This window comes from Corvus kubaryi, unplaced genomic scaffold (genome assembly GCF_017639235.1).
Source record: "Corvus kubaryi isolate FWS band 111438036 unplaced genomic scaffold, C.kubaryi_AGA036_p1.0 split3-131, whole genome shotgun sequence".
Lineage (NCBI taxonomy): Eukaryota > Metazoa > Chordata > Aves > Passeriformes > Corvidae > Corvus > Corvus kubaryi.
Window position 1 is genome coordinate 7,367,203 of NW_024582083.1, and position 27,020 is coordinate 7,394,222.

General features: G+C 43.5%; 1 protein-coding gene across 1 annotated transcript in view; it reads right to left on the reverse strand.

Annotated features, from left to right (window-relative positions):
* Positions 1–5,284: 5,284 nt before the first annotated feature.
* The window catches only part of ENPP6 (ectonucleotide pyrophosphatase/phosphodiesterase 6), a 32,663-nt gene continuing 10,927 nt past the window's right edge, over positions 5,285–27,020 (reverse strand). The window contains exons 3-8 of the mRNA XM_042014904.1: positions 20,871–20,982; positions 16,456–16,597; positions 15,378–15,557; positions 12,957–13,094; positions 8,804–8,927; positions 5,285–8,012 (exon numbers count right to left, since the gene is read on the reverse strand). Coding sequence (XP_041870838.1) covers positions 7,789–8,012; positions 8,804–8,927; positions 12,957–13,094; positions 15,378–15,557; positions 16,456–16,597; positions 20,871–20,982 — 920 coding nt within the window. The 3' untranslated portion in view covers positions 5,285–7,788. The remainder of the gene's footprint in view (positions 8,013–8,803; positions 8,928–12,956; positions 13,095–15,377; positions 15,558–16,455; positions 16,598–20,870; positions 20,983–27,020) is intronic.

A 27,020-nucleotide genomic window follows, 5' to 3' on the forward strand; every position in this document is an offset into this window, starting at 1 on the left:
TACACTATTTATCCTCCATCCTCCTCCTTTGTATTCATTTCCTGAGCTGCCCTAGCTGTCACATCTGCACAGTTACCAGCTGGCTTCCCATTTTTAATTGCCCTCAATGGGCTTCTTCAAGAGCCACACCTGCTTTTGGGGGGGCCTTAATTTGTCACTGTCCAAACTGGAGCAGCAAGCATTTAAAATTCAGCCTCTATGAGTGTGTTGTATTTCTTCAAGTGCATGATTAATTGGTAGGCCCTGACAGGCTGCATTCAGCTATTTCTGCATAAAACAGTCTGTCTTCTGCTGGAAAGCTCCCCACATTATGGATATTAAATATTGTCCGCAGGACTTGGGTTTGTTCATCCCATTTGTTCTTGATGAAAGAGGTTGTATGAAACACAAAGAAAGCTCGGTGCCCTCACAAGTTTATTCTGTTTAGAGGGTGGAAAACAGTTACTTTTCTTTGTCATAAGTGTTCTTGTAAGGAACCATTTGAGATTAAGGCAGGAGGGGATGTTCCACATAACCCCACCCAGCCCCTGCAGCAGTGTAAGTGTAACCTTGTATAATCCAGCTCATAAACTGCTTGAATTCCACCTTAAAAGACATTAAGCTTTTTTTTTCCCTCTTTCACAGCTGCTGTTTGAAGGCTGCTTTAAAACCTTAGTTTTTAAGCCCAGAACTATTTCCTTGTTATATCTGTGCTTGGAGAATCTCTCCATGGATGGGCAAGGGGTGCTTTCCCTCTCTCTTACAGAATCTACTCAGTTGGGATGTGGTCAGTGGGCTTACCCCTCTCTCAGCCCTTGGACTCTCATGGAAAATCAATGAGCTGTAAGCTAAAAACCACATTGCTGCCTACTCTGGCAAGCAAGGAGACAAAATCTTGCACCCCAAAGCTCCACCTGTATGGAGTACATGGATAAAGTATCAAGTGGGAGTGCGATTTACAGATGAATGGATGGATGGATGAATGAATCCATTGGGAGGCAAATAAGCCCTTCAAAAAAATTAATGTAAGATTTGTCAGAGCCTCCTTCTGCCCAGGGATCATGTAGAGGGTGTGAGGCACCTCTCAGAAATCAGAAGCAGGCTCCTGCTGAGTCACGTTGTAGGGTCACGTCCTGCGGGGGTAAAACCACCCTCAGTTGGGGATACAGTGAATTCCAGCGCACTGGTTGTTCCAGTGATGTAGGATGAGCAGCACGTTGGACCACTGAAGAAAGGTTAAGACTACTTCTAAGGAACACATGGCCCAGTTATATACACTTATGTGGCCAGGAGCCTTTGCATGGAGGCAGCCCAGTGAGAGCAGCAGGCTGGCTGGGTGTTCAGCAGGGGTTGTGGATGATCCCCTGCAAGCCTGACCTGTGTTCCAAAGCCTTTGCAACAGCTTTGCAACAGTGATGCCACCTCGGCCTCCTTTTTTCTGTCTGGCAAGGAAGCAATGACAATGTCTCCAGCCAATTTTGAGGCTTAATTAATATTCACCAAACAATATATCTGAATGACGAGTTACATTTTAGTGTATTATTAATTTCTTGAGAAAAACAGAAGGGTGTTCAAGAGCTGTCAGTGCCCACTCAGCCACAGAAAATCACTCATGTGGGAAATACCCACACGGTCCCAGCAGAGCATGCTGACATTTTGGGGCTGGCTGCCTGCAACCCCTTGGTGAGGGACAGAGAAAGATCTGCCCCTTGCTCCTGAAGACGGATACAATCCTGATATTAAAATGCCTCATTTGCTGCGACCAAGGGAGGATCAGAATCAGCTCCCCGGAGCTCAGCTAAGCCCTGATCTGTGCTAGTGTGGAAAGTGGGCGCTGAATTTCCCCCATCTCAGCCCACTCTTCATATCCCTCCTCACCATTTCTTTGCTACCTGTGACTGTTTTAGTCGGAGTTCTCCTGAGCTGACAAAAGCTCAGAGTTCTCAGTGTGGCACTGCTGGGATATCTGACCCAAGGATTCTGCGTTCAACCTCGAGCCAGGCTGCAAGTGGCCACAAGTAACAGAGAGCCGTGTCACTTCCCCTGCTCCCCTCCTCCTCCTGCTTTTATGTATTTTGTTTCCCACCAGTGAGATCAGGCTTTAATGACAACAGAGGCAGCTCGAGATGCAGCCTCAGTCCTGAGAGTGGGGAGTACATCCAGCTGACAATTGGATCATTTAGGGCCGCGTACACACGAAGGTCTTGCTGAGCCCATTCATCCTCCTGTGGAAACAGGAGCAGGTGGGAGGCTTGCTCAGAGTGCTACATGGAAGCAGCAGGTTTGGGGTGGGGAGGAATCGGCCATAGCGCAAAGGGTGACAGGGAGAGCTAACGGGGAGGAAGAGGAAAAGTTGCGATGAGAGACACAGAAGGAAGGAAAAGTCCCAATCCTTAGTCTCCTCGCTAAAAGCAAGGATTTTTGTCCCAAATGCGCTGTTTGCGGGCAGGCCGGCAGGGGGCGCGGCCGGGCCGGGCTCCAGGGGCTCCTCCCGCTGGCCCTGAGGGGCTGCGGGCTCGCCGCCTCCACCTTGCGGGCTGGCCGCACGAAAAATGGGCAAGCGAGGGAGAGAAGCAGCGTGTGGGGAAATCTGTGTCTCGTTCTGGGCTCCTCAGTACAAGGGAGACACGGAGCTCCTGGAGCGGGTCCAGCGGAGCGCAACAGGGATGATCAAGGGACCGGAACATCTCTCTTATGATGGAAGGCTGAGGGAGCAGGGCCTGTTCAGCCTTGAGATGACTGAGAGACCTCATGAATGTCAGTAAGTATCCAAAGGGAGGGTGTCAAGAGGATGGAACCATGCTCTTCTTCATCGTGCTGAGCAATAGAACAAGAGGCAACGGGCAGAACCTGATACGCAGGAAGTTCCACCTGAATGTGAGAAAGAGCTTCTTTACTGTGCAGTGACTGGGCACTGGAACAGATTGTCCAGAGAGGCTGTGGAGTCTCCCTCACTGGAGATATTCAAGAATGAACTGGACACAATCCTATGCCATGTACTGTAGGATGACCCTGCTTGAGCAGGGGACTTGGAACAGATGACCCGGTGTGGTCCCTGAGCCATTCTGTGATTCCGTGACTTCCATTTCCAGGGCCCATTGGGCCTTTCCCCTGCCCTGCCACTCCCTGTTCCCACCCTGCCCCAGCCTTCCGAGCCAATGGAGCACACCGCACTGTTCCAGGGCTAATGCTGGTGGGTGTGTTCCACCCTGGAGTGTATCTGCAGGCCCCGTGAATGACAGGTCCCTGTCATGCCAGCCAGGGCAGCAGCCTTCGTGCAGTGGGGTGGCTGCAGCAAGGCATTCCCCGCATCTCGGACAGATACCTGACTGGGGTAGGGAGAGACCAGGGCAGGCTGCCTGGCAGCTGCTCATAGTGGTTTCCTGATGAAATTGGGCTGGCAGAGCTGAACTGGTGTAATTGATACAGATTTGGGATAACGTCATACAGTTTTTTAAGTCCATAGCAATTTCTGTGTATTTGAAATGTCAGAATAATCCATACAGTCCATATAATCCATACAGTCCATCTCTATGAAACTTGAGAATTACTGTGTCCAGTCAACTGTAATTCTGAAATGTTCTTATTTTTGAACCTTCCCTTAACTTAGGTGTGTTTCAATGCTTACACAAAATGTGTTTTTCTGTGTGTGTGAAAGTTGTCTTTGAAAAGCTGTTAAAGACTTCTTATGCTAAAATGTAGGGTTTCAAACCTTCTTCTTCATTAGATGTTTTCTTTAAAAATTCCTGTTGGATTTGCTGTGTCCTGCCCTCTCTGCCACAACCCTACAGGGAAAAGAAGGTGAGGAAATATTACATGGAACTTTTCCAATGCCTTTTAACTTCCCAGTGGACAGAGCTCATTTGGTCTGTGCCTCCCCCTGAGGTGTATGGTTTAACATCTGACAGATGCCACAGCACCAAGCCTGACAGAATTCAAGAAGCCTTTGGACAATACTCTTGGGGATGATCCCGTGAAGGGCCAGGAGCTGGACTTGATGATCCTTGTGGGTCCCTTCCAACTCAGAATACTCTGTGGTTCTGTGATATATTGTGATGTATTAGTTAGAAGACATGGAAGATGACTGGCACTGCAAAATCTTCTCATTCACCCCTTATTTGTGAAGTCTCTGTACTTGTGAAGGGTGCAGGCTGGTGTCTGGGCCAATGGGAAAGTGTCTCCACGAGGCTGCAGTCTGTGCAGGCAATGCAGGCTGCATCCTGAGGGATGCTGGAGGCCTCATCTGTTGGGGTCCCTTCCCCCCTGCCATGTAGTCCTGGGAGAGGGGCCCTGGGGGGGAGACACGGGGTTTCCCTGCCCCTGCTCAGCCTCATTCCCCATTGGTTGTTTTGTGTTCCCTGGTGTGGCCAAGGACCCTTGGTCCCGTGACTGCGGAGTTCCTGAGCTGAGCCCCGGCCATGCGGCTGGAGAAATAAACATCTCTGAAACATCTACCACGGATCTGTCCATATATACTTTGTTTCCCAGGACTCCTGGTTTGAAATATGCTTGTTGCAGTAATCCCCGCTGCGACACTCATCCACTGAGCCTTGGCCAGCCATGCCATTTGCATGGCCACCAAGATCATTGATAAAAAGGCTCAGCTTATTTAGCTGTGAAATTTCCTTTTTTGGCACTGTTATGGGGAGCGGACTGAGACTTATTCCTGTGCAGGCAGTCCCTCGGCACTTTCCTTTTCTGAGGACCCATGTTCATGGAACATGAGGGGAGCATCTCCAGCAGACCTTGGCTTTGCTACTGGTTCAGAGGGAGTCCTGCTGTGAATTAAAGGACTCGTTGGCATATCTGCACTGGTCCTCTTCTATCATCCACTCCCTGCTCTGTGGTCAGTTAATACAAGGAAAAGAAGATAAATTCCACTGAATAGGCTTGGAGACTTATTTCTATTGAATTAGTCTCTTCCATGGACATTGTTGGTTTGTGGAGCTTAGAGTGGAATAGGGCCCCCTTGTCCTTCAGGCCTGTAGCTTTGGTTTTTGAGGTCTTGTTGACATTTGCACCATCTCCCATTGGAAAAGGGGGGCTCTGGAAAGCCTGAATCTACTGCACCCTCATACCAGTGACAGTGCTCTTAATTTCTGTGCAAGCAGCTGATGTGATGGTGACACACTGGGCTTAGAGAAGTGGGTCTGGAGAGAGCATCCAGGGCTCACCCCTCTTCTAAGAAGTGCAAAATGTTTTGTCGTGTCTATTGGTTAGTGGGAATTACATGTCCCTGAGTGGATGTTCAGAAGGTTAAACAATGAAATACATCTGGAAAAAAGGACTGCATATACAAGATACATCATCTCGTGTGATGCATTTAATGTCCTTAATTTACATGCTGACAACTTTGCCATTTCTAAACAATGTTATCATTCATCTTTCTGATAATTAATCAGCACAAGCTTCAAACACTGTTTACACACTTTGATGCAGCAATTAGACAAGAAAGGCAAAGTGTTGAAGGGAAGGTTTTGGGCTGTTTTCTTCTTCAAAAATCTTACAGTATTTACAAAGATGTGTTTTTTCTAACACCATTTTTAGAATTATTCACTCATTCACAATCAGTCATTGTATAAAAACATCATTCAGAAATAGGTTTAAAATACACCCACCTCCATTGCATAGTATACAGAAAAATAGGCGAGAGTTAAGACACTTGATTTTTGAATGAGAACATGAACTGATTCAGAGGTACAACATTTCTGAGGAAGAAAGATGCACTTTTCAAAAAATAATGAGCTGTGGTTCTCCTAAAGCTAGTGAGCTTCTGGAAGGTCTGCCATCAAATTTTCCTTTTACAGACCAAGTATCTTTTACTGTACACACAATGCTTGCCTTAAGGTCAAATAAATCATATTGCAAGTGGATTAACCTTCAGTATTTGCATGTGGACACTGACAAAAATGAGTTACACAAAGTACTCACTCACAAGGATCAGTGTTGGTTTCCTGTGTCATGGCCCATCCGTGGAACAACTCAAGGGACCCAATTTGTTATTTTCAATTTCTGTTTGTGTATCTGAGGAGCTGAATATACCCTTATATCTTTAGAAACATTTCTTCTGTAAGAAGACCTTGGGTTCTGCTTGCTGGTAAGATTTAAAATGGCAGGTTGTGGAGGGGTTAGCAGGCACTGATGGCTTCTATCCTGTTGATTTTCAGACAAAATTTGGTAATTTGGTTATCTTGTATGCTGATCTTTTTTTTTTTTTTTTCTTTAAAATTGTGCTCCAGTGATTTCATTGAGCCTGGTCCATTAAAGAGCAACAGGGAACTCTGAACAATAGGTGCTTGTTTTACAGCTACTGCAAATGCTTCGAAAGCTCTAAATTGCCTTTTATACTCAACAGTCTAATAACAAAGACTGATTTTTTCCATTTTTTTCCCAATTGATTTGATGGTTCACTTGAGCTTTAAAAACACATTACATAAATCTTTACAGCTAATACAGAAGTCTTTTGTCAAGTTTAATTTAGTGTTTGGGTTTTTTTTCCCCACAGTGTAATCATTCACCCTTAAATGTACTGTACCATACATACCCGGATCGTGCTTAACTCTGGATCCAGAAGATAGAAAGTCCTAGAGCTTTGTTTTTACGTGGGGAGGGACCTCAATCCTTCCAAAGGCAGTTTGTTGCTGAAAGCTCCTGGTTCAGAGGTATATCAGATAAAGCACTGTGCACACCCGAAGGCACCTCCGGCAACAGCTCTATCCTCTCCTGCTGTTTAATTTAACTTTACTGTTACAACTTTGCTTGTGCTTGATAGCCCATGGTGGAAATGATCACTAGGATTAGCTGGGAGGGTGAGATATCTATCAGTGTAGACCTCTCTCCCTGCTACAGAATAAAGGGAAATGCGCTGGTCACCAGGCAGAGGGATAGAGAGCAACAGCTGGTGGAAGAGCACTGAGTGTTAAAAAACCTTCAGAAGTGTAATTGGGTATAAAACATCGAAATGTGAGCAGATGACATTAACTTCACCAGGAAAAGCAGAGAGGGTGTTAAATGCCAGGCTTTTTCATCCCATGTTTTCCTGACCCTTGTGTGTCCAGATGTCTATTCATTTTCCCACTGGCTTTGAAGTGGAGGATTTCTGTCACTCTGCCCTTTCCCAGCCCTCCTCACTGCTGTGGTCCATGAAGAAAGCCTGGCCTTGAAAATGGGCAGAGCCAGTACTCATGTTGGTGAAAATGAAGAAGGAAAGGCTGAGAGAAGTAGGATGCTCTCACTGCTCTCCTGCTGACCCACTTCCCTCGGCATTATGGTCACTCAGCAAAGCTCTTGGCCATTTGAAGACTGGGTCAGTATAGACAGGGCTTGGCTGGTGCTGTAAGGAGATGGGGCTCTGCTGCTGATGGAGCTGGAGATGAAGGGGTGAATCAGGATGAACCCAGCTAAATGCAAAGAGGTCGGTCTCCACTCCTGAGCTTCTCAGTATGGGGAGCCAGGGTGAACTCCTCAGTGAAAGATGCTGGGGTGGGACATGCTTGATGCTCAGGGATCCCCATGTGCACCCACTAGAAAACTTTATGGATAGCCAGCCAACTCTGCTCTCCTTGCCAGTGCTGTAAATCTAAGTGAGCAACACCATCGTCCCTGGCTGTGTTTGGAGCAGCACAAAACCTGGCTTCGTGTTAAAACCATTGTAAATGCAGGACGGGTCAGATTCATGCCTGGTGGAGCACAATGGAGGAGTGGGGGACAGCACTCTATTAATGAAGCTATTATTCAAATGAAGAACTTTAAAAAAACAAACAGAGAAGGATGGAGTTGCTGGTGACACTGACTGACATTGTTCAGGGATCACAGTAAGGAGATCTGCCTGGCGAACAGGGAGAGCAGAGCTAGTGCCGGGACACAGCTGCTGCACGGGGGGAGCGGTGCCAAGGGGGCTGTGTTTCGGAGCATGCACTCCACCCTGGACCAGGAGCCATTGTTGGGCAGTGGCTGTATTCCTGCCAGGCTGCACATGATGTTGTAAACATCCACGGATCTGATGGGAGGCGCTCGGTAGTTGGATCGGAAATCTGCAGACAAAAGAGAGGAGTTGGCATCATGCAACTTGGGGCTCAGCCCTTGGAATGTGGGGTGCTGCAGGGCAAGGGCTCCTTTGCCTTTCCTGGGACTCGCCCAGCAGGCTGGGATGTGGCATGCTATACAATTTACAACATAGCTCAGCAAAAACATTTTAAACAATTTTGTTCATTATTTTTACTTCTAGACCAATTTTATTCTAAAAACTAAAAAAAGCCCTGGATTTCTAAGTACAGAAGCTACTGTGTGTGCTTGGTAGATTTAATAGCCTGACATAATTGTGTTGCACATTCTGCTTTCACTCCTGTCTGCAGCTGCAGCCTGGTGCTCTGCCCTGTTTAAAGGGCCTGATGAAATGGAAACCAGGAGTTTTGTGTCTGCCTGTCAGACAGGTGGGTGAGGTATACTGCAACCTTCCCAAAGAAAGTGCCTTGCAGTAGCAAGTCTGAATCCCCTGACAAAAGCAGGATTCATGTGTTTCAAATAGAATTAAAAGTTTAGGCCAAAATTTGGGAAAAGAGAGCAAAGAGATAGTAACTGCACTGGGACATCAGAGAGAGGCTGACTAAATCCCTTCACATCTCTCTGCCCTGTTTCTTCAGCTATGAAATAGATGCAGCACAACAAACCTTCCACAGTGAGGAAATCCTGCCATCTATTTGTAATTTTTGGGTGTCGCAGAGTGCTACATCAGGGTCCTGATGTGCCAGGGGCTGCAGGGATGCAGGGGCAAGGACCATGGGGCTGCAGGGGAAGTGGAACACCAGGGATGGTGGCACTGTACCTGGTCCATATGCGAGGAAGAAGCCTCTCATGTCCATGAGCTCGTTGTCATAGCCATGCCAGCCATTCTGCCAGGCCTCCTTCCTCCCTGTCCCATTCTCCCAGTAGGGTAGCTTGTCCCTGCTCTGGGTAGGAACAGCAGAGTGTGGTTAGTGCCTGCCTACTGGGCTGTGCTGGGGCACTGTGGGGTGCCATGCTGTGTCTCCATGTGCTGTACCACCCCATCAGGCCCCCACACTGTGCTGTTATCTGCACAGCAGCTCATCCCCAGGAGGGGTGACTCCTGGCTTTGCTGTGTCAGTGAGTAACCACCTCCCAGCTGAAAGGGGAAAAACTCACATAAATTTCTGCCACAAGCACGAAGTACCACAGTCGTATGTGACACATGTAAACAAGGTGCTGTCCCTCTCCCCATGCCTGCCAGCAGCACTGCTCTCCCACCCAGTGCCATGCACTTCTGTGGGTTTGCTGGTGTGTTGTTCTGCCCCACATGCCATTGACACCTTAGAAAAATAAGTAATTTTTGCTCCATTTGACTAGTCAGCCTAACAATACAAATATCACCCCTACTAGGTATTTTCTAATTATTATTTCTTCTCCCTACTTGTTTTGAAATTAAAGCACGAGGTTTGCTCCAAGGAACACTGGCTCTGACCTAAGACAGTCCCACTCTCTGTGGCCTAGACTCTGTTTTATTTCCTTACTCAGTGGATCTACACTTCATTAATTTGTCATTATAAATCTTATTCTTCCTTGCCCATATTGCCCTTAAGATGTTCTTTTAAATTCCTTCCTTACTTTCTCCTGCTTTGCATTAACAGCTCTTACCTACAACAGTGCCATATCTGTCAGATCAGCAGTCCCTAGGGGTTGATCAAAATGCTGGACCAATTTGTCCATGAGTTTCTTCTGTCCCATGCTCCTTAGGGATAGCAGCAGATGTGGCACTCCAGATAACCCCAAAACTATTGCAGGAATTTCACTTAAACAAAGAACATCAACTGGCAGTTCATCAGACCCCAACAATAATTTCTCTGATAATTACAGAGAAGGAGCTGCACAGTTCTCTAGAGTGTCCAGGTCTGGCCTTCACACTTGGGCACAGAAGCACAGAAGATGCCCCAAAGGAGTTTTCCACATTCTCACCTTGGGCAAGTGGTGCAGCAACTCCTGCAGATGGTGAAGCAGATTAACTGAAGATCCCTTTCCTTTTAGAAACATTTATTTAGTCTGATTTTTGTCTTCTTCCATAAGGAAGAAAATTGACTGCACTGAGGACAGCAGTAGTGATGACTAAGAGGTGTAGCTCTTCCAACTCTTTTCCAGGGGAAGTCCCTGTTTCTTCATATGTAATACTCAGCAGATGTACCAGATAATTCCAGAATACTACAGAATGGTTCAGATTGAAAAGATCACAGTGGATCATCTGGTCCAACCTCCCTTCTCAAGCAGGGCTGTCCTAGATCATATTGCACAGGATTGCATCCAGACAGGTCTTGAACATCTCCAGTGAGAGCGACTCCACAGCTTCTCTGGGTAGTTCCAGATTAAATTAAACTATTTTAGCTGACAAATTTCTTTTCCTGTCCCATCTATTTCCCTGACAGTGCTCAGAGCAAGCCAAGGAGAAAACAGACTCCTTCTCCTCTTCCTCCTTATGCTGTAGTTCCTGCGATTCCTGGGGACTGAGCGTGCTGCTCACCATCAGGCAACCTGCACAGCATTTACCAGCCTCAACTTCAGACAAGTGAAGTCACATTAAATTTGTGGTGGTTCTTCAGCAGCATCATGACACTGCCATACCTACACCCCTCCATGATCCTGTCAGATGTCCTGGACACAGTTGCTTCTCCAGAAATATCAAATGCAGGAAGAGGTAATGTGCTTTCCATAATCACCCAGAAACCAGGAGACACCTACTCCCAACGGAATGTGCAGTCAAATGCACAGTCATTTCCATAATTTCTGGTGCCAGCTGAGTCAGAAAACATACTACTAACTTTAATAACTGCAGTTGAAGTGACAGCTCATGAAATGGAGCCACTAACAGCAGTAGCTTGAGGGACAGGACTGTGCAAGCATCCCAGCACTGCCCTTCTGGGGAGCATCAGGCTCTGCCTTACAGCAAACCCCACAAACTCCTGGGGCTTCTTTGGAGCCAGGGAGTTGGCAGCATGCTGATGTGCCTGCTTGACAAGTCCAAATGGGATGGAGGACTCGGACAAGATGTAATTTTTCATACTCAGACTAAGCCTGGGCTAGCAGTCCTCCTCCAAGATGAAACAGGCGTATCTGGGACTGCGGACAATGGACTTTTCCCTGCATGTGCATGTTTAGAAAATGTACTGCAATTGATCTCTAAACATTGGGAAAGTAAATGGGGATGTGTACAGAGTGAGCATGCAGCCATGAGGGCTAACACCATTGCTGCATGCAGGAGAGCAGTTGGGGGATCTTCTGCTTGAAGGATGGGGACCACTCACTCAATGTGAAGGGAACAAGGTAACATGAGCAGATCAGCTTTGATACAGAGTGAAATCCCTCCTCATCCTGCTTTAACCAAAATGTAGGTGGGCTTTAGTTCCTATGTTCCTTGATGAGGAAAACAACTTTTCAGATACACCCCCTTTGTCTCTTTCAAAAACCACCACCAACAACAAAATCCCCTTTTTCAAACAGCTTTTAGCTATCCACTAGCAAACAGAGAGTTAAAAAACCCTGGGAGCATGACAGGGAAGAGCTGCACATCCTCTCTTCAGTGGTTTGGGCAGGAAGTATAATAGAAGGCTCAATTATTTCTTTAAAAATATGACAGGAAACTTTCATTTTCATATCCCATTCACAGATAATGAAAATGTACCAAAGAGAAGGAAAATCTGACAGCATTAATGAGAGGACATTCTTGAAAATCAGAAACAATGGGAAGGAATGGGCAGAGAGACAGAAATAATTATCATAGCAGCAGTGTTTGCTGCACTGTTATTAAGGTTTGTCAGAGTTTCAATGATTTTTTTAAGTGCTTTTTTATTTTCTACAGAATATGTAAAAACGTTCTGTTTTGAACTTTCGTACAAAAGAGTTTAGTTGTAATTTTTAAAAATAATTTTGGAAAAGATGTTTCAGATTCCTACTTTACCTGTCTAAATTTTAACTCGGCTTTTTAAACTTTTTTTTTCAAAATCAGAAGTGTGGTACTCACCCATCTGTACTCAAAAACCATCAGGTTTTTTTAGAGGTGCATTTTTATTCAGCTGTAGAAGCTACTATGCTAAATTCAGGTTGGCTAGTGAGAAATGTGGTAGTGTGGACTGTCCTGAGCAAAGCCTGGTGAGCAGTAGCTCTGAAGGTCATGAAAGAAGATGCTTGGCTGAGTTACAATAACCTGCAAGGCAATGATGTGCACTGGCTATGCTGGGACATGAAAGAAACCCAGGACTCCTTGGTTCTGTTGCCAACTTACTGACCTCATGTATGGCCTTGGGCAAAGCACTTAATACCACTCCTCAGTTTACCTCCTTAGAAGATATGCAGTTGCCTCACCCTCTGAGATGTGCTGAGCTGCAATTAGTATCTGCAATGTGGAGGTGCCTGGTAGTGACACAAGCAAAAATAACACAACAATTTGTAGTAAAAAAATAAGTTAGTATGAAAAATCTCTTCATGCGTGGGTTCTCTGCTTAACAAGTTCCCAGATTTTCAGTGTGTTCACTGGGCATCTCTGAGGAATAAACCCCCAGTCTGACCCTTTTGAGACTGGAGAGCTTGGGAGAAATGGGGCGCTTTTAGGACAGTCTGGCAGGTGGAAAGCCAGGCAGAAGGAAAAGTTGCCACAAGGTACTGCTGAATGGAGGGATAATAAGGACTCTTTCTGTGCCTGAAATGAAGGTAGATGGCAGGGGGAAGAAGAGTAAGGCAACAAAACTGGAATATGAAACACGAGAACTACTCCTGCTTTATGACAAGAAAGAAAAAAGGGTCATCCTGACTATTTAACTGTAGGCCTTTAGGAAAGCTGCAATTTCTTTAAGTTCTTTTAAGTACACAGCAAAAATTGACATTAGTTTTGTAGCTAGCCCATTGACTTTAACTCAATGATCAGCAATATATTGCACCTTTTCACACTCCTGTGTAAGTATTTTGCTTCTATACTTTACCTCTACTATGAACCATCCTTCTTCAGCCACGAGAGTTAGGGGAGACACAAATTTTCCTTTTTTGTAGAAAAACCTGTTTGGAATATCCTGTATGTTATAAACATCCATGTGTTCCACAGCTTTCAATTTTTGATATATCTGCAAAGCAAAAAAATGTTAGGACACCATATGGCTGTAAAGATGATAAATACACCCATGGGTATATGGAAACACCTGAATTTGAAAAATGGCTAATCCCCTGTAATAGCCAATCATTCAAACCAGGACTTTGCCTGTCCAAAGATCGTGGCTGAACAAAACCTGCTCATGTGGTTTAGGAGATTCTGAAAACTCAGATCATAAACACGTAGGAATGCGTGAATTCATGTATTATGTGTATTTATAATACACACATTCACAAATGTATACATGTGAGTATACCAGCCTACAGAAACAGACCAGGAGAAATGACACCTTCACAGGAAGCAGTAAGTGAAGTGGTGAGAGACACTCAAAGGCACCATGTGGACTGTGTACAGGTGTGAAAAAATGTTATTATTGTCTTTAGCCTCTGCCACTCATTCCCTCTTTGTGCTCTTGAATGGAGAATTATTGTCACCTCCCCTGTGTTTCTTGCACGTACCCAGTCAATCACTATCAAGGAATTGATAGTGCTCAGTTATCTGCTTCGTTAGTTATCTGATGTGAGATTAATTAGCCAAAGCCTGCAGCTTTGAGTCTGCACAATGCCATGCAAGTCGTTTATTAATATTAATCATACTGTCTGGAATATCACACAAATGTCATTAAACCCCAAATTATTCAGAAAATATATTTCAAATGCCTGAAAAATATGTTCATATGCCATAAAGAAGGCAGCTATTGGAGTCCCCAGACCCTATATTGTTCTTTCACCAGTTAAATATAAATAATCTTCAGGAATAAATAGCTCAATTCTTCAAAGAGTGATAGGTTCTTCACCAGCCTTTCAGCTAAGTTGCCCTTGTGTGTATATGTGTGCCAGATATGTGCACTGATGTGCAGTGACCATAAGGACAGCACCAGGGTGTGATGGCACAGTTCCTCCCACCGTGACTGGAGCTAGAGAGTGGTAACCAGTAGTTCTGGTGCTTTGAAATGGGGTAATTCTTAGAGGTGATAACCATTACGTTTTAATACACTCCAACTCATAAACATAGCTCTTTAAAATTAATTAGAAATAGAGAATCTAGCTATTGGGAAACTGAAACTCAACTTCATTTTCCTTAAAAAGCTAGCCCTCCAGCAAGAAATCCTAAAAAGAAATGAAGGAAAGAAACAAAACCATAGTGTAAGGCATTGTACTTTATTCTCCTTAGGAATATTAGGCTGTTTAATGAGAGAGAAGCATGTGCTGAAGAGCTTTGTCGGATGAAACCCCATGACAGTGTGAAGTTGCAACTTGCCCTTATTTGAAGGTCTGGCCTACAAAAACAGGGAGCTCTGAGTTAAGCATATCAGTGCTGTGATCCCCTGTGATGCACTTGCAAGTGAATTGCTCGTGCATGCCTCTAAGACAATTTTCAGTTCTGGCACTAATTTGAAATGTTCACAATATCACAGATACACAGTTCCTAAAGAGACTGTTTGGGTGCAAAATCAGCAAATAATCTCTTTAAAAAAATTGCACGGGCTACAATATAATGTAATTGGATAAAATATAATGTAGAAACCAAAATGATTTGCCTGGGGAATTGCTTGCCCATTTTGTACATCCACTCATCTATATTCTGAGGAGAGCAATAATGACTTCTCATGCACTGGTTGCTGGTTAGACTGTAGTGTAGTAGTCTATTAGTCAGAGATACTAAATTTTCATTCTTTTCAAGTGATTTTCAAATTTTTCTCTATTGTTTTAATTTATCCCTCAAAATCCTGCAGTTCTAGCATTGAGCTTTTATGGTTGACTCAATCCAACATGCTTAATCAAAAATTCCACAAAGGAAAATATTGTAAAAAAATACATTTTGCAATTCTGGTCTAATGGAGTTGATTCGTCTGTGGGAGTTTACTGGAATATAAATACTGAACCTGCTCCGGATCATTTGAAAATCCCAGCTAGAGTGTCAACAGATTGACTAATACAGATAAAATCCTAAAAGTGCATTTTGAGCTAAAATCTTTCAGCTATTTATCAGAAGTTAATAGTGGTGGGGCTTAAAAGCATGTGTCCTTGCCATATAACAGTGAAAGTTCATGCTTTTTGATTTGCCTGGTGTGATTTTCCTTTGGAAACCAGCATCACAAGGGTGTCACAGGATCCAAGTCTGACTCCTGATAAGAGCTGATTTTTTGAACACATCTCTGAGAGCAGTATTTGGATGTTATGAGAAAACAAAAGACACAATTGGCATAAAAACTGAGAAAACACAAACCTAAGAGGTACAACTAGGCTGTACTCACCTCTGCATGCTTCTCTGGAGCTGGCCAGAGGCTCACAACAGGACCTCGGTCCTTCATTTGTATGGTGTCACTCATATTGATGTAGTTTTTCAGCTCAATCACTTTATCTGCCCAAGAGATGTCTGTCATCCCATGATCAGAGAAGAGGAGGACGTTGATATCATTCTGAAGGCCTTTGCTCTGTGAAGCAAGTGGATGACAACTTTTAGGACCAGGTAAGAGCTTTGCACTGTGTGTGCTGGCTGGAAAATTGAAATCACTGTTTGACCTCCACTGATTCTGTGGAAGTTGGTCAGAAGGATCACGTCCACAAATGGCCTGCAATGTGCTTTGCCACCACCCATAATGGTGGACACCCACTTTTACTTGCTGCTCTGAGAGGTTGGCACCAGAGTTTTTCAAAAATTAGTCCATTCAGCAATTTTGCCGTGATACCACTTGCGGAAGAGGTGTTTCTCTCTTTCCCTCCCAAACACAAGCACTTAGCATGAGAGCTTTTAATATTTAGTGAAATTGAAGATACATATTCCTCTCTTCACTGAAACACATAAAAAACTCCAATATGCATTTATCATTGTCAGAAATATTCATAGAATTTCCATTTACCCAAAATACTTTCTCACTGCAAAATCATTTAGATAATGTTCTTTTTTAAAACCAAGTTTAAAGTACAGAGTCCTGAATACTGTCATAAAACCTACTATAAAAGTTAATTGTCTGATTCTACAAACCTTAGGAAACACAGTTTTGATTCCTTCGCCTACAATAAAGTTCAGTTGGCAACACAAGTCATAAACAGAGCAACACATATATTGATTTGTGGCTTCCTGGGGCTACTGTAGGTCTGTAGGCTACCCTACTACCAGGAGGGTTATAATGCCATCAATGAAAATAATAGTCAGGGTAATGGTGCCTTGAACTCCACATGATCTCAGTAGTCTGTTTCTCAGGAAATAAAAGTTTACAGCCACTGCATTCAGTTACAGGTGTTAAACAGGCTCTTGGCAGTGCCAAAAAGACCAGTTTTAAAAGCCTTTTCCAAAGGTACCCAGGAGCTGGGTTTTTGGGTGCCACTCACCTTGATGAGTGAGATCATATTGCTCAAGGCTTTGTCCACTTCCCTCAAAGCATTCTTCCGCTGCTGGGACAAAGGGCCATAGTGGTGGCCTTCCACATCAATGCGCTCGTAGTACACTGCAGCCATCTCAGCGCTGTTGTTGCTGGGCGTGGGAGAGAGGGCAAGGAGTGAAAGGCTGACACGTATGGAGATCTCCTGGCTGCTGTCATTGTTATCTTCACCAGCATGTAGAGCCACAAACCTCCGTTTTCTACTGCCAGCCTGTGCTGTCCTACCACTTATTGCACTGCTGGGCTCATTATTCACACCCAGCGTCTCCTGAGTTTGCCTGAGACTCCCATCACAGGCAGCAGGTGGAAACTGCCATGTGCAAGCATAGGCTGGCCTGGCAGTCTGTTACTAACCTCTTTGAATTAGGAAGACAGCTTCCCCTTTAATAACAAAGAAATTCTGATTTCTCTGCTGAATGCCCCTGTTAAAAGGATTATGGGAATTACCAGTCAAATGTGCTTTAATTAAATTTTGGCACTTCTGGCTTTCTCCTGTGTGAGGTCTTCCAAACCACAGAGGTCAACTCAGGATGTGCTCTTCCTTACAAAATACCACGCAGTATAAACTGGGATGAGATTAAGGGGGTTTTATTCAGGAATATGAGCAAGGGAAACTAAGGTAATCTCCGAATTGCACAAGTTTAGCTGATCACACTTTTCTGCACTGATTGCTCTCAGCCTAATTAGTGGGGATAGTGCACACATCAGCGCTTAATTTCATTTTCATGACCACTTTACTGTTCACTGTAAATCTCCCTGAGGGAAGTTGTGTGGATAAAATCACAAACCTATGCTTATGAAGTTCAGACCCAGTCTTTTTGTGCTGTACTTAATATATGGCAGAGCATGCCATACATATTACATGTGCTCATCCGTATCAAGATCCCTACAAAAAGACTTGTTATGTCCTGACAGGTCCAGCGTCTCTGATTAAAGACACCTGGGTAGTCTGGTGTAATGAGTGGGACAGAAGAGGCAAAATCAGGGGTGAGGGACTGAGTGAATGGATTAGAGTCTGTCATTTGAATTTCTCAGTTTGCAGAAGGCCTCAGAGAAGCAGTCCTGTGAGAAGCTGAAGGTATCTGCTGCGGTGGGAATTTCTCCACTGCTGGCCCTGCAGAACAGTGTTGTTCCTCCCTCTTCAAGATTTTAAAGTAATTTAAATGAAGCAGCCCTCCCCTCTCCCCAGCTTCATTTTAAGTGTTACTTTCCATCTGTATTAGGCAAAAATTATTTTGTAAAATTTAACCCTGTAATTTCTCTATTGCATACACAGTCATTGAACCTACTGAAATAGTTCTCTTCTGCTGCAGTGCCTGTATTATGAGCTACTTAAACTAATTTATGTAAGTAAATGATCAATTCGATCAAGATAGAAGCTAAGAAAGAGATTTATTGCATAAAACAAGCAATCTCATTTAGGCCATGGTGAGATTTCTCAGTGAGGGCTCAGTGCTTTAAGGAAGAATATTTAATAACTTCAATGGGACAAGCTCCAGTAATGCAGCATGCTTAGGAGTTTGCAGGATTTGGTACAGCACATCTGGAGTTTGACTTTGTTTCCATTTTTGCCTGTTCTTCTATGGAAAAAAAAGGGTTTTCTAAGAAAACCCTTATCCTGGCTTGCATGGGAGAAGTGTTCTGTCTTTCTGTGTGTTAGTCCTGTCTTCTTCCATCACCAGTAACTTTCCAAATAAATGACTAAGAAAAGATTTCTGAAGAAAGTTGGACAGCATTGATGGCAATACCAAAAAGTGTTTTATATTCTACCAGCACACTTTGCAAGCACGATGCAGACTTCATGACACCTGTCCAGGAAAATAGGTAGATTACAACAGCCCTCAAGTTACAGTTGTGGAAAAGATACAAGGGACGTTTTAGTTTCACTTGCCAAAAACAGATGCTTGACTTTATTTTGAATATTCTTGGTCTAAATAGTGGTCTTGAAGCACCTGTTTGAAGAGACTGGAGAATATTCCTGAAGGATGATTTCCTTTTCCAAGGGAAGCTCAGTGGCTCCCTGATGAGTTAGGTACTTCTGTCCTTGCGCTGATGAAACTTTCTACTTCAGTGAAGTTCAGATGGGTCCGGGCGTTCCTTGCTCAGACCCTAGGCCACCACGCCACAATAAAGGGCTCTGTCTCTCTACCCTGGAGTCCCTGCAAGGTTTGCTAATGGTGGGTGCCTAAGTGCAGTCCTTTAACTACTAATACCTGCCATTAGGGCAAGTGAGCAAGGCACTGCTCCAGGCAACAGACTGCTCTTGCCACAGGCTGTTTTCCCACATGTAGCTAAGGACAGTCTCAGCCTAATGGGCTTTTCCAATTACCTGGGATGTGGAACGGAAACACACTGCATTTGCCAGCCTTTGAACAGCTTCAAAAGTCAAAAGCACTTCCAAAAGATATAGATGACAAGCTCAAGACTCTTCCACTCAGAGATGCTAAATCCTGCTAAATGAATATGCCTACAGTAAAAGCATTTCAGAGGTGTTACTTCTCATGGGCTGGCCCAGCAGCATGGAACTTTTTCTTCTAAATCTTAAAGAAATAAACAAAGAGGATGACTGAGAGAAAGAATAAGGAAAACCTACCAGATTTTTGAACTGTTCATTATCTACCCTCCCTTCCTACTTCAAGTCCCTGCAATATTTACACCCAAACCATTCCTTTTTCCTCTTTCCTGCCTTGTTGGAGACAGGACACTTTAGTTTAAAGAAAAAGAACTCAGGAAGAAATTCACCAGGGTTGGTGTGTAAACAGACACCAGAGACAGGACCTCCTGCAGCACTGGGATGATCTGTAGGATTTGGGCACTTCAGAAGACTGTAGCTGTTATTTATGGCAGATATCTTGTGGCAGGGATTTTCACTTTCCTTGAAATCATCAGCTTTCACCTCTTGCAAGTTGTTCCACAGCACTCCTGTGTCCCTTTCCTTTTCCACCACAGACAGCAGCAGACAGCCTTTGTGGCTTGGAATGAATTAGCTATCGAAACTCTCCAGCTACCCAAAATAACAGCTTCAAGGGCTGGAACTCTGAGCAGTTTATGCTTCACTTTTAACCATGTTGACAATTACAGAGCTGAAAACCAGCACCGAGCAGCCTTATGTACTGTGCTTCACAGAAACCAGGCAGGAAGCTTCAACTATATCTTGACCCATCCCAAAATTATATCAGACCATAAAGCTTTCTACAGTAAATCTGGGTTTCCACCAGAAGTCACAGCTGATGTCTGTACTACGTCTTCCATTCCTTTTTTTATTCACTGAATTAAAAGCATTGCAAAATCTCCAGAAAGACTCCTGTGTCTCATATGACTTCCTCATGTCACATGCAGGTAACTTTCTTTAAATCTAAGCTAAATTTCAGGACAAAACCTCTCACATGGTCTCAGACACCTTCTGTCTAAGCCCATGCTGCAAACAACACTGATTTGTGAGCATCTGTGCAGCAGGACCCAGTGTGCAACTGGGAGCAACATCTCCAACAGTGTCTCATCATTTCAGAGCCTTTATTTCAAGAACAATCAACACTCAGCATCGGAATACAAAACTTTTCAGATGCGAATTGCTATGGAGTTACAAATATTAAAGTAGAAGGGTTTCCTAGGATTGGATTAATCATGGAACCAACAAGGTTTTAAAAGAAGGAGCTTAGTTATAGGCAAGGTAAGGCATTGGCTCTGCATGTGGTGGTGCAATCTTCCCTGATTTTACAGCCTATGTGGAATTGTCTCTTGTAAATGTTCGGATGAGAGATGGTGGAACTTGAAAGCTGGATATGGAACATACATTTTTCCTAGCAGTTGTCTGAGGGATACATTCCATCAGTTGGACTATATGGTTGTTGTAGGTCCCTTCCAACTGAACTCTTCTATTCTACTGTATTCTATAGTCATATTTGCACGAAATGAATGCCCTCTCCAAAAATATTTTGCTTGAGGTGTTCTAAAATGAAGAAAAAGCCAAAGCATCAGTCTCATAAACAAGTGACTGGAGCTGAATTTCAGAATTTCCCAATTCCCTCTCTAAATCCAAGCATTTCAAAGCCTTTTCTTGCAGGTCAGTGAATAGGCATGCACAGGCTCATCCTGAAGTAGTTTGAAACAGCAAATTAAAAGTAGTAAGCCAGGACAGCTACTCTTTTTTGTGGCCTACAAAGAAACAGAGGAGCACATATTTCTCTCCACTCTTAATGTAAGGGCCTGTGTCTGGTACGGTGTGGTTTCTATGATGATACTATAAAGCAGTTTTGGCCCCCATCTTCCTACCTGGAAGCCCATCCTGAAAATCTCCCTGACAGTAAATCCAAGTACTTGTCCTAGAGAGAGGAAACCCCACACTGCAAAAATCTAGTGACGTACCACAGAGAATTGAGGGCATCACTGATGGCATCTGCGAAGTTTTTGTCTGTTGGGACGCTGAAGTACTCGCGGCAGTAACTTGGTCTGACTCCAAGGATTTCGACCTCACAACCTACGAGCAAAAAACGTGGTAAGCTCTGCTATTTCACCTTGATCACAGACCTCACACCATGGGGTCCAAGTTCAGGTCTGTAAATTCCCTGTGACATTACTTACCTTACGCCTTCCCTGCCGGAAACGATGTGGTTGGCAAGGGAAAAGGGGAGAGAGGTTGGTTTGACAAGTGCTTGTAGCAAACTGTACATTGGATCCTTTTATTTCCCTCTCTAAAGGAAGGTCTCTGTGTGACCTTCCCACAATAAAATGCTTGGTTCCCTCGTGGCAGACCATTTCCACCTAAATCACCAGCTCGTTTATATTTTAACTACTGTGGCCATATAGCCTCATTTTCAGGCTTCCAACATAATAGATTTAGATATTGTTCTCTGAAAGTTCAGCAAATACTTTCCAGTTAGACACACTGTATCTTATGTTGTAATATCCTCTATAAACCGTATTTTATTATGTGATACTAACTCTCCGCTATTATATCTGTTTCCCAGGAGGTCTTATTAAACAGTGTAAACCAATTAACACTCTTGGTAACTTGCAGGCTTCCTTGCAAAATAAAGTCTGTTTTGTGGCCTAAAAATTTATAGCAACAAATCCTACAGGAGAACATGGCCCTGAACATAGAAAAACATGTTTTTGTGAGGTTTCTTTGCCCTTTTGCTCTCCAGTTACTATGCTGCTGAATAATATTAATATTTAAAAGAAGTATGCTTCCAGAAACAATGGATTCATGCAAATTATTATTCCAGTACCCCAGAGTCCTCCCATCACAGGTGTTTTCTGATATATTCCTGGGGCACAAGGAGGAATCAAAACCAAAAAAACCCCACCTTTTGCAAAATGGCCTCTGTATACAGCAACACAGGCTGGTCAAAAAGGCAACTCTAAGCCAAAGCCTGAATCTGTCTATATCTGGGTCCCTCTGCTTCTCCTTTGGGAGGAAAGTGATAGGCATTAAGGACTGTCATAAGCTGACTTGTTGCTTGGGGCGTGAGAACGTGTAAGTACAGAGAGGGCCCTAGAGCAAGCAGAGCTACTATCAGAGGTGATTTACAGTGGTTTGCTTACTGGGACAGTCAATAAAGAGAATCTGTCAGTCTTGCATCTGAGCCCCCATGAGCTCACATCACTGAGGTGCAGTACTGGGACACAGGGAAAAGCACACAGCTTACAGGCCAAGCTGGCTGAGAGTCTTCTGATGTGACGGTTCAGGAGTACCACCAAAGATTAGAAAAACTTGAATGTTTAAGCTTAGGAAATTTTTTAAATCTTCACTGATTTGCAGAAAGCCAGATAAATCAGATGGAAATTACCCTTTCTGAAAGTTAAAGGGCCACAGCACACACGACAGATTCAGTCTGCTCGCCTATGGTAGCAGCTCCCAGGTGTCCGCATGCTTTGTTTCAAGGGACCACATCTATTACGATTAATTAATTACTTGCAATAATAAACATCAAATGTAGTCAACTGATTTACTTTCCTGTAAAAATACATTTGCCTACTCTTGAACCTCTACCTAGTTTTTATTTCTATTAAAATTGTGGGATGGTGCTTACTTTTCATTCTTCCCCTGTTGCCCCAAACATATCACGTAATCTTCCCTTTCTGCATGAAGATACTTTGGTGTTCATCTCTCCACCATGATCCACCATGACAGTTCTCTGGAGCCTGGATAAACAGCCAGCAGATTACTTGACAAGAACTGACTGTCTAGATCACCCCACAATAAAATTTCTATACATCTGCACACAGCATTCCCAAGAAATTACACTGTGCAACAGAGATGGGTTCCAGCTGATACTTAACCAAATCGTCAGAAAAATGTATTCCACAAAAGGCCTGATGTCATATCCAGGAATTCCCCTGCCCTGAGGGTGCAGAGCTTCAGTCTTTTGCAGGATGTCCTGGGTGCTACAAGCAGCAAAACAAGGGCTTTCATCTACCTCAGATGCTAGAGGTGAGCAGAAGTCTTCTATGGCCTTTGCTAGTATTTCAGGATTGAACTGGAACTTCGGAGCCAATTTCTCCTTTGATACTTGAGTCTGGCTCAAGATTGTTTCCAAAACCAGGCAAGAAGTTAAGAATGCATTTGGAAAGTCATTAGAAATGCCTTGTGTTTTAGTTCAGGTGGATAACTGCTCATAGCCAGTGACTAATATGATAATTTTGCCTCTTTTTTTCTACAGATACTGACATCAGATTGTAATTTTCTCAAATAACATTCCTCAGAATTAGTCATGAGATAATTTTAACTGGGGGTATTAATCTCTTGGGGATCTGGAATATTTTAGTTGCTGAGATATCTTTGCTATTTCTAGATTGTCAAGTGATGAGCATGACATAAAAGACTACAGAGTAGCAACAACTAGAAATCATTTTGGCCATGAGATAGTGATCTTCAAGTGTGCAGTTCATTGACAGTACCATTGGAAATTCAAGCTGCTTAGACACCAAGAACTTCCTTTTCCTTTTTTTTTTTTTTTTAACCTCTATGATGAATAGAACTTAAATTAGGGTTTTTAATGTTAGGGCTTTTTCAAGTCCAAAATACTGGCCATGAAGACCCTTTAATATTTAAATTTCATTTTGGTAGAGTCCAGGAAAGATGGTAAATTTTCTCATTCAGGTATTATGGGAAAGGAAATTTAAACAGATTTGGAGACAGCCAAAGGGAATGCTAAGTATTTCTTGGTTAAACTACAAATAGTTAAGCTGTGTTTACTGAGATGTAATGCTAGATACCTATCTGCATAGTTTTGTATGATTCCAAACTTTTATTTAAAAACCTAAACTGCTGGAGCAGGAATAAGGACTTCTTTCAGAGTGATATATAGACCCCTCTTTAGCTATCTGACGTGGGGACCTGAATCTCTGCCAGCTTTAAATTGCATTTCTAAACATTTATTTAACAGTTGGACACTTCACGTCATAACAGAAGGTTTTGAAAACTTTCCAGACTGGCTGTACAGTCTGGTAAAAATTGTGTTTAAATGGCAAAAGTTGAGTTAAGAATATTTTTTCTTCCCCCCTCTGTCTCTCATTTCAGTGTTTAGAGAAGTTGTCACTGCACTTCAGCTGAAGCAGTGGCATAGGCTGTTGGGAAATGAAGGAGTTTGAGCATCTGGGATGACACCACTTACTGGGCTGAGGGTGAGGACCACTCCAAAGCTTTGACCTCAACGGTGCTGCCAGGATGCTCATGCACTCCTCTGGGCATTCTCCATCTGCTGGAGCAGCAGTGCTTCCAAGAGGCAACCTGGGTGTGAGGCTATGCCCTTCATCCCATGCACAGCATGAAGAAAGGAGAGAAATGTCGCCACAAGCCAAGGCCTTATGTTTTGGCAGAAGTGGTGTTTGGGACCCCCAGCATGGTGATAGTTTGTCTCCTTTGCTTCTAGAGTCAAGAGATCCCAGATGAATTCTGCCCATGAGTTGTCTTTGCAGGGTTTATGTTAGGCTCACAGATAAAGCTGTTGTGATGGCTGTTCACATACGAGAGCCCTCCTGCTCTGTGTTCCTGTGTGCTGGGGTCTGGATTTTATTTCTTTAAGCACTGACTACATATGAGAGAGGAATGTAGGGAAGAAAATGAAGCAGCAGATTTTGGGTTCAGACTTTGCAAAGCTTGGAACTCTCTCTGAGGAGGAAATGGCAGTGGTAAAAGTTAGTCCTGGGAATCAGCACTCTGGCATTTCCAATGCATTCCTGCTACAGTTGATTGATCTAGTTTGTCTTCACTGCTGGCTAAAGAGAAAATAGCATCTTCCAGAAGAAAGTGTGATGAATTTGACTATATATTGCAGTTCCTGTTAAGAGTTTCCCAAACTTTTCCTGTTTGGATCTTTATCGTATTTGCAAGATTCATTACTAAGCAGCAGTGAATCTTTAAGCTGGAAAGCTAATCACCAATAGCAGATCGTATGTGGTGCAAATGTCTGTGGGACCTCTATTCACCTTGGTTATTAAGTCTTGGGTTTTTATTTTCATTTTGTTTGGTATCGCTCCTCATTCAATTGGCTTGTTAAGAATTTAAGCTTTAAAATGATAGATCAGAATTTTTAGAAAGAATTTTGTCCTTACTATGGAACTAGAAAACGGTAAGAAAAAAAATCATATAGGGAAAATGTAATAAATGCTGTTGCATTTGGAGTGACTTCTGTTCCCCCCAGTTATACCTGGAGTTCTACTGCAGCCCAACAACCCTGTGTTTTAGTTCAATAGTTCCACATTGCACCCTGCTTCCTGTGCCTGACCCTGTATGGCCAATGTGTCCTTTGAGACCACGAATACCCTTAAAATAAACATGTGCTTCAGCTTTTGCTGAACTGAAGCCCTGATGGCTTTGCCAAAGGTCAGCCATCACAGATAAATAATTAAGGACCGACAGAGATACATGTCACAGTCCATAGCTAAAATACCAGATCCATGCAAAAAATTCCCCCTCTGTGTTGTAAGAGGGTCCATGCATACACTGGGGAGCATAAGCACTAGGAAAAGGGGGGCTCTATTGTTTCTTGCAATTTTCAGCTAGAAATAGCAGGCAGAGAAGAGTGAAGGGTATACATATGTGTACAGGGATACATATATATACACACCTCATACGTCTTCTCCCTGGGAAACACTGCTCAAAGGGGAACATGAAGGAGCTAGGTAAAGTCCAAAAGCATTTAATGGAAAGTGATACTGGTTTTTTGGATTTTAGCAACTCTCTGTAGGCTGTTACATCTATTCAGTACATAATTATACCTATTGAGAGCAATTACAATAGTAGTTAAAATTTAATAGTCTACAGAAAGAGAGATTTCTGTAAATTTTTAGAAGAATTCAAACATTTTTGTATAATTTCTATATCCTGCTATTTGCCTTGCTGTTAGATCACTTGGGACATCTTCAATAGGAAGCACCATTTTTTAAGGGCTGATCTAAGCTCTTTGACTGCCTCTGAGTCTATAAGGCAATACTGTCATCGTCAGATCTTTTTGCTCTTCAGTACTGTAGAAACACTCTGGATGGCTTTTCAATGTTTTTCATCTTGGTTCACTCTTTCTTCCCATTCCTTAGAATTGTGGGCTTTTTGCCAGGGCACCATTAGCCACATTGCATGGAAAGACTGTGGCCAGGCACATGTGCATTGGGATGCAGAGACGAGCTGGCCAGGAGCCCATGGCATGAGTCAGCTGCCACTGCCCTGCTGGCGCTGGCTGTATTCAGTACAGCTCTTCTAACAGCTCTGTGGTCCTCCAGCCTGCACTTACACATTGAGACTGCAGACTGCTTAGGGTAGGTGGCAGTCAGAAGGTTAGAAAGTTGAGAATCTGGGTACTTTGCAAGGGATTTGGTCTGGTTGCTCAGCTGGAACATCTATTTCCATGTGAGTCCCTAGATGTATAGCCTAAGGGATATAATACTTCTGTTTGTTAAAAAGGACTCATTATTGCACATCCCTAGTCATTCCAGTGGTCCAATATCTAACAAATGAGGAACAGAAAGGCCAAGTCCCTCCAAATGAATGTCTCAGACTCAGAACAACCGGGACCTCAGATGAATTAACAATGAAGGGGGACCAGAGGACAAGGAGGCTTTGCTTTCAGCTGGATTTTCTTGTCCCCACAGAGCAGATCATCTTCAGCTCTCAGCTACTGATTTCCAGATTAAAACCAAGGAAGCCTTTGGGGGAGGGTGGTTACTGTTTAACTTTGACTGGACCATGAACCATTCGTGCAGCAACCACTCAGCATAGTAGAAGTTACAGGTGGGAAGAGGAACAAGCACTTGACAGAGGAAGGGAGGCTCTTCAAGCCAGCACCCTCCTGAAGCTAGCATTTAGTGGAAAGCTGCCTCTAGTGATACTTCAGTCTCCTCCTTTCTAAGCATATGCAAATTATCATGACCGAAGAAGAGCTAATTCATTTCTATGTGTGGTTAGTAAAGAACATAAAATTCCTATCTGTATTTCAGAACTGTATTAGAGAACCATTCCTACAGCATATGGAGTGCTCAGATGTCAAGATGCACTGTAGCAACTTTTCACATACTAAC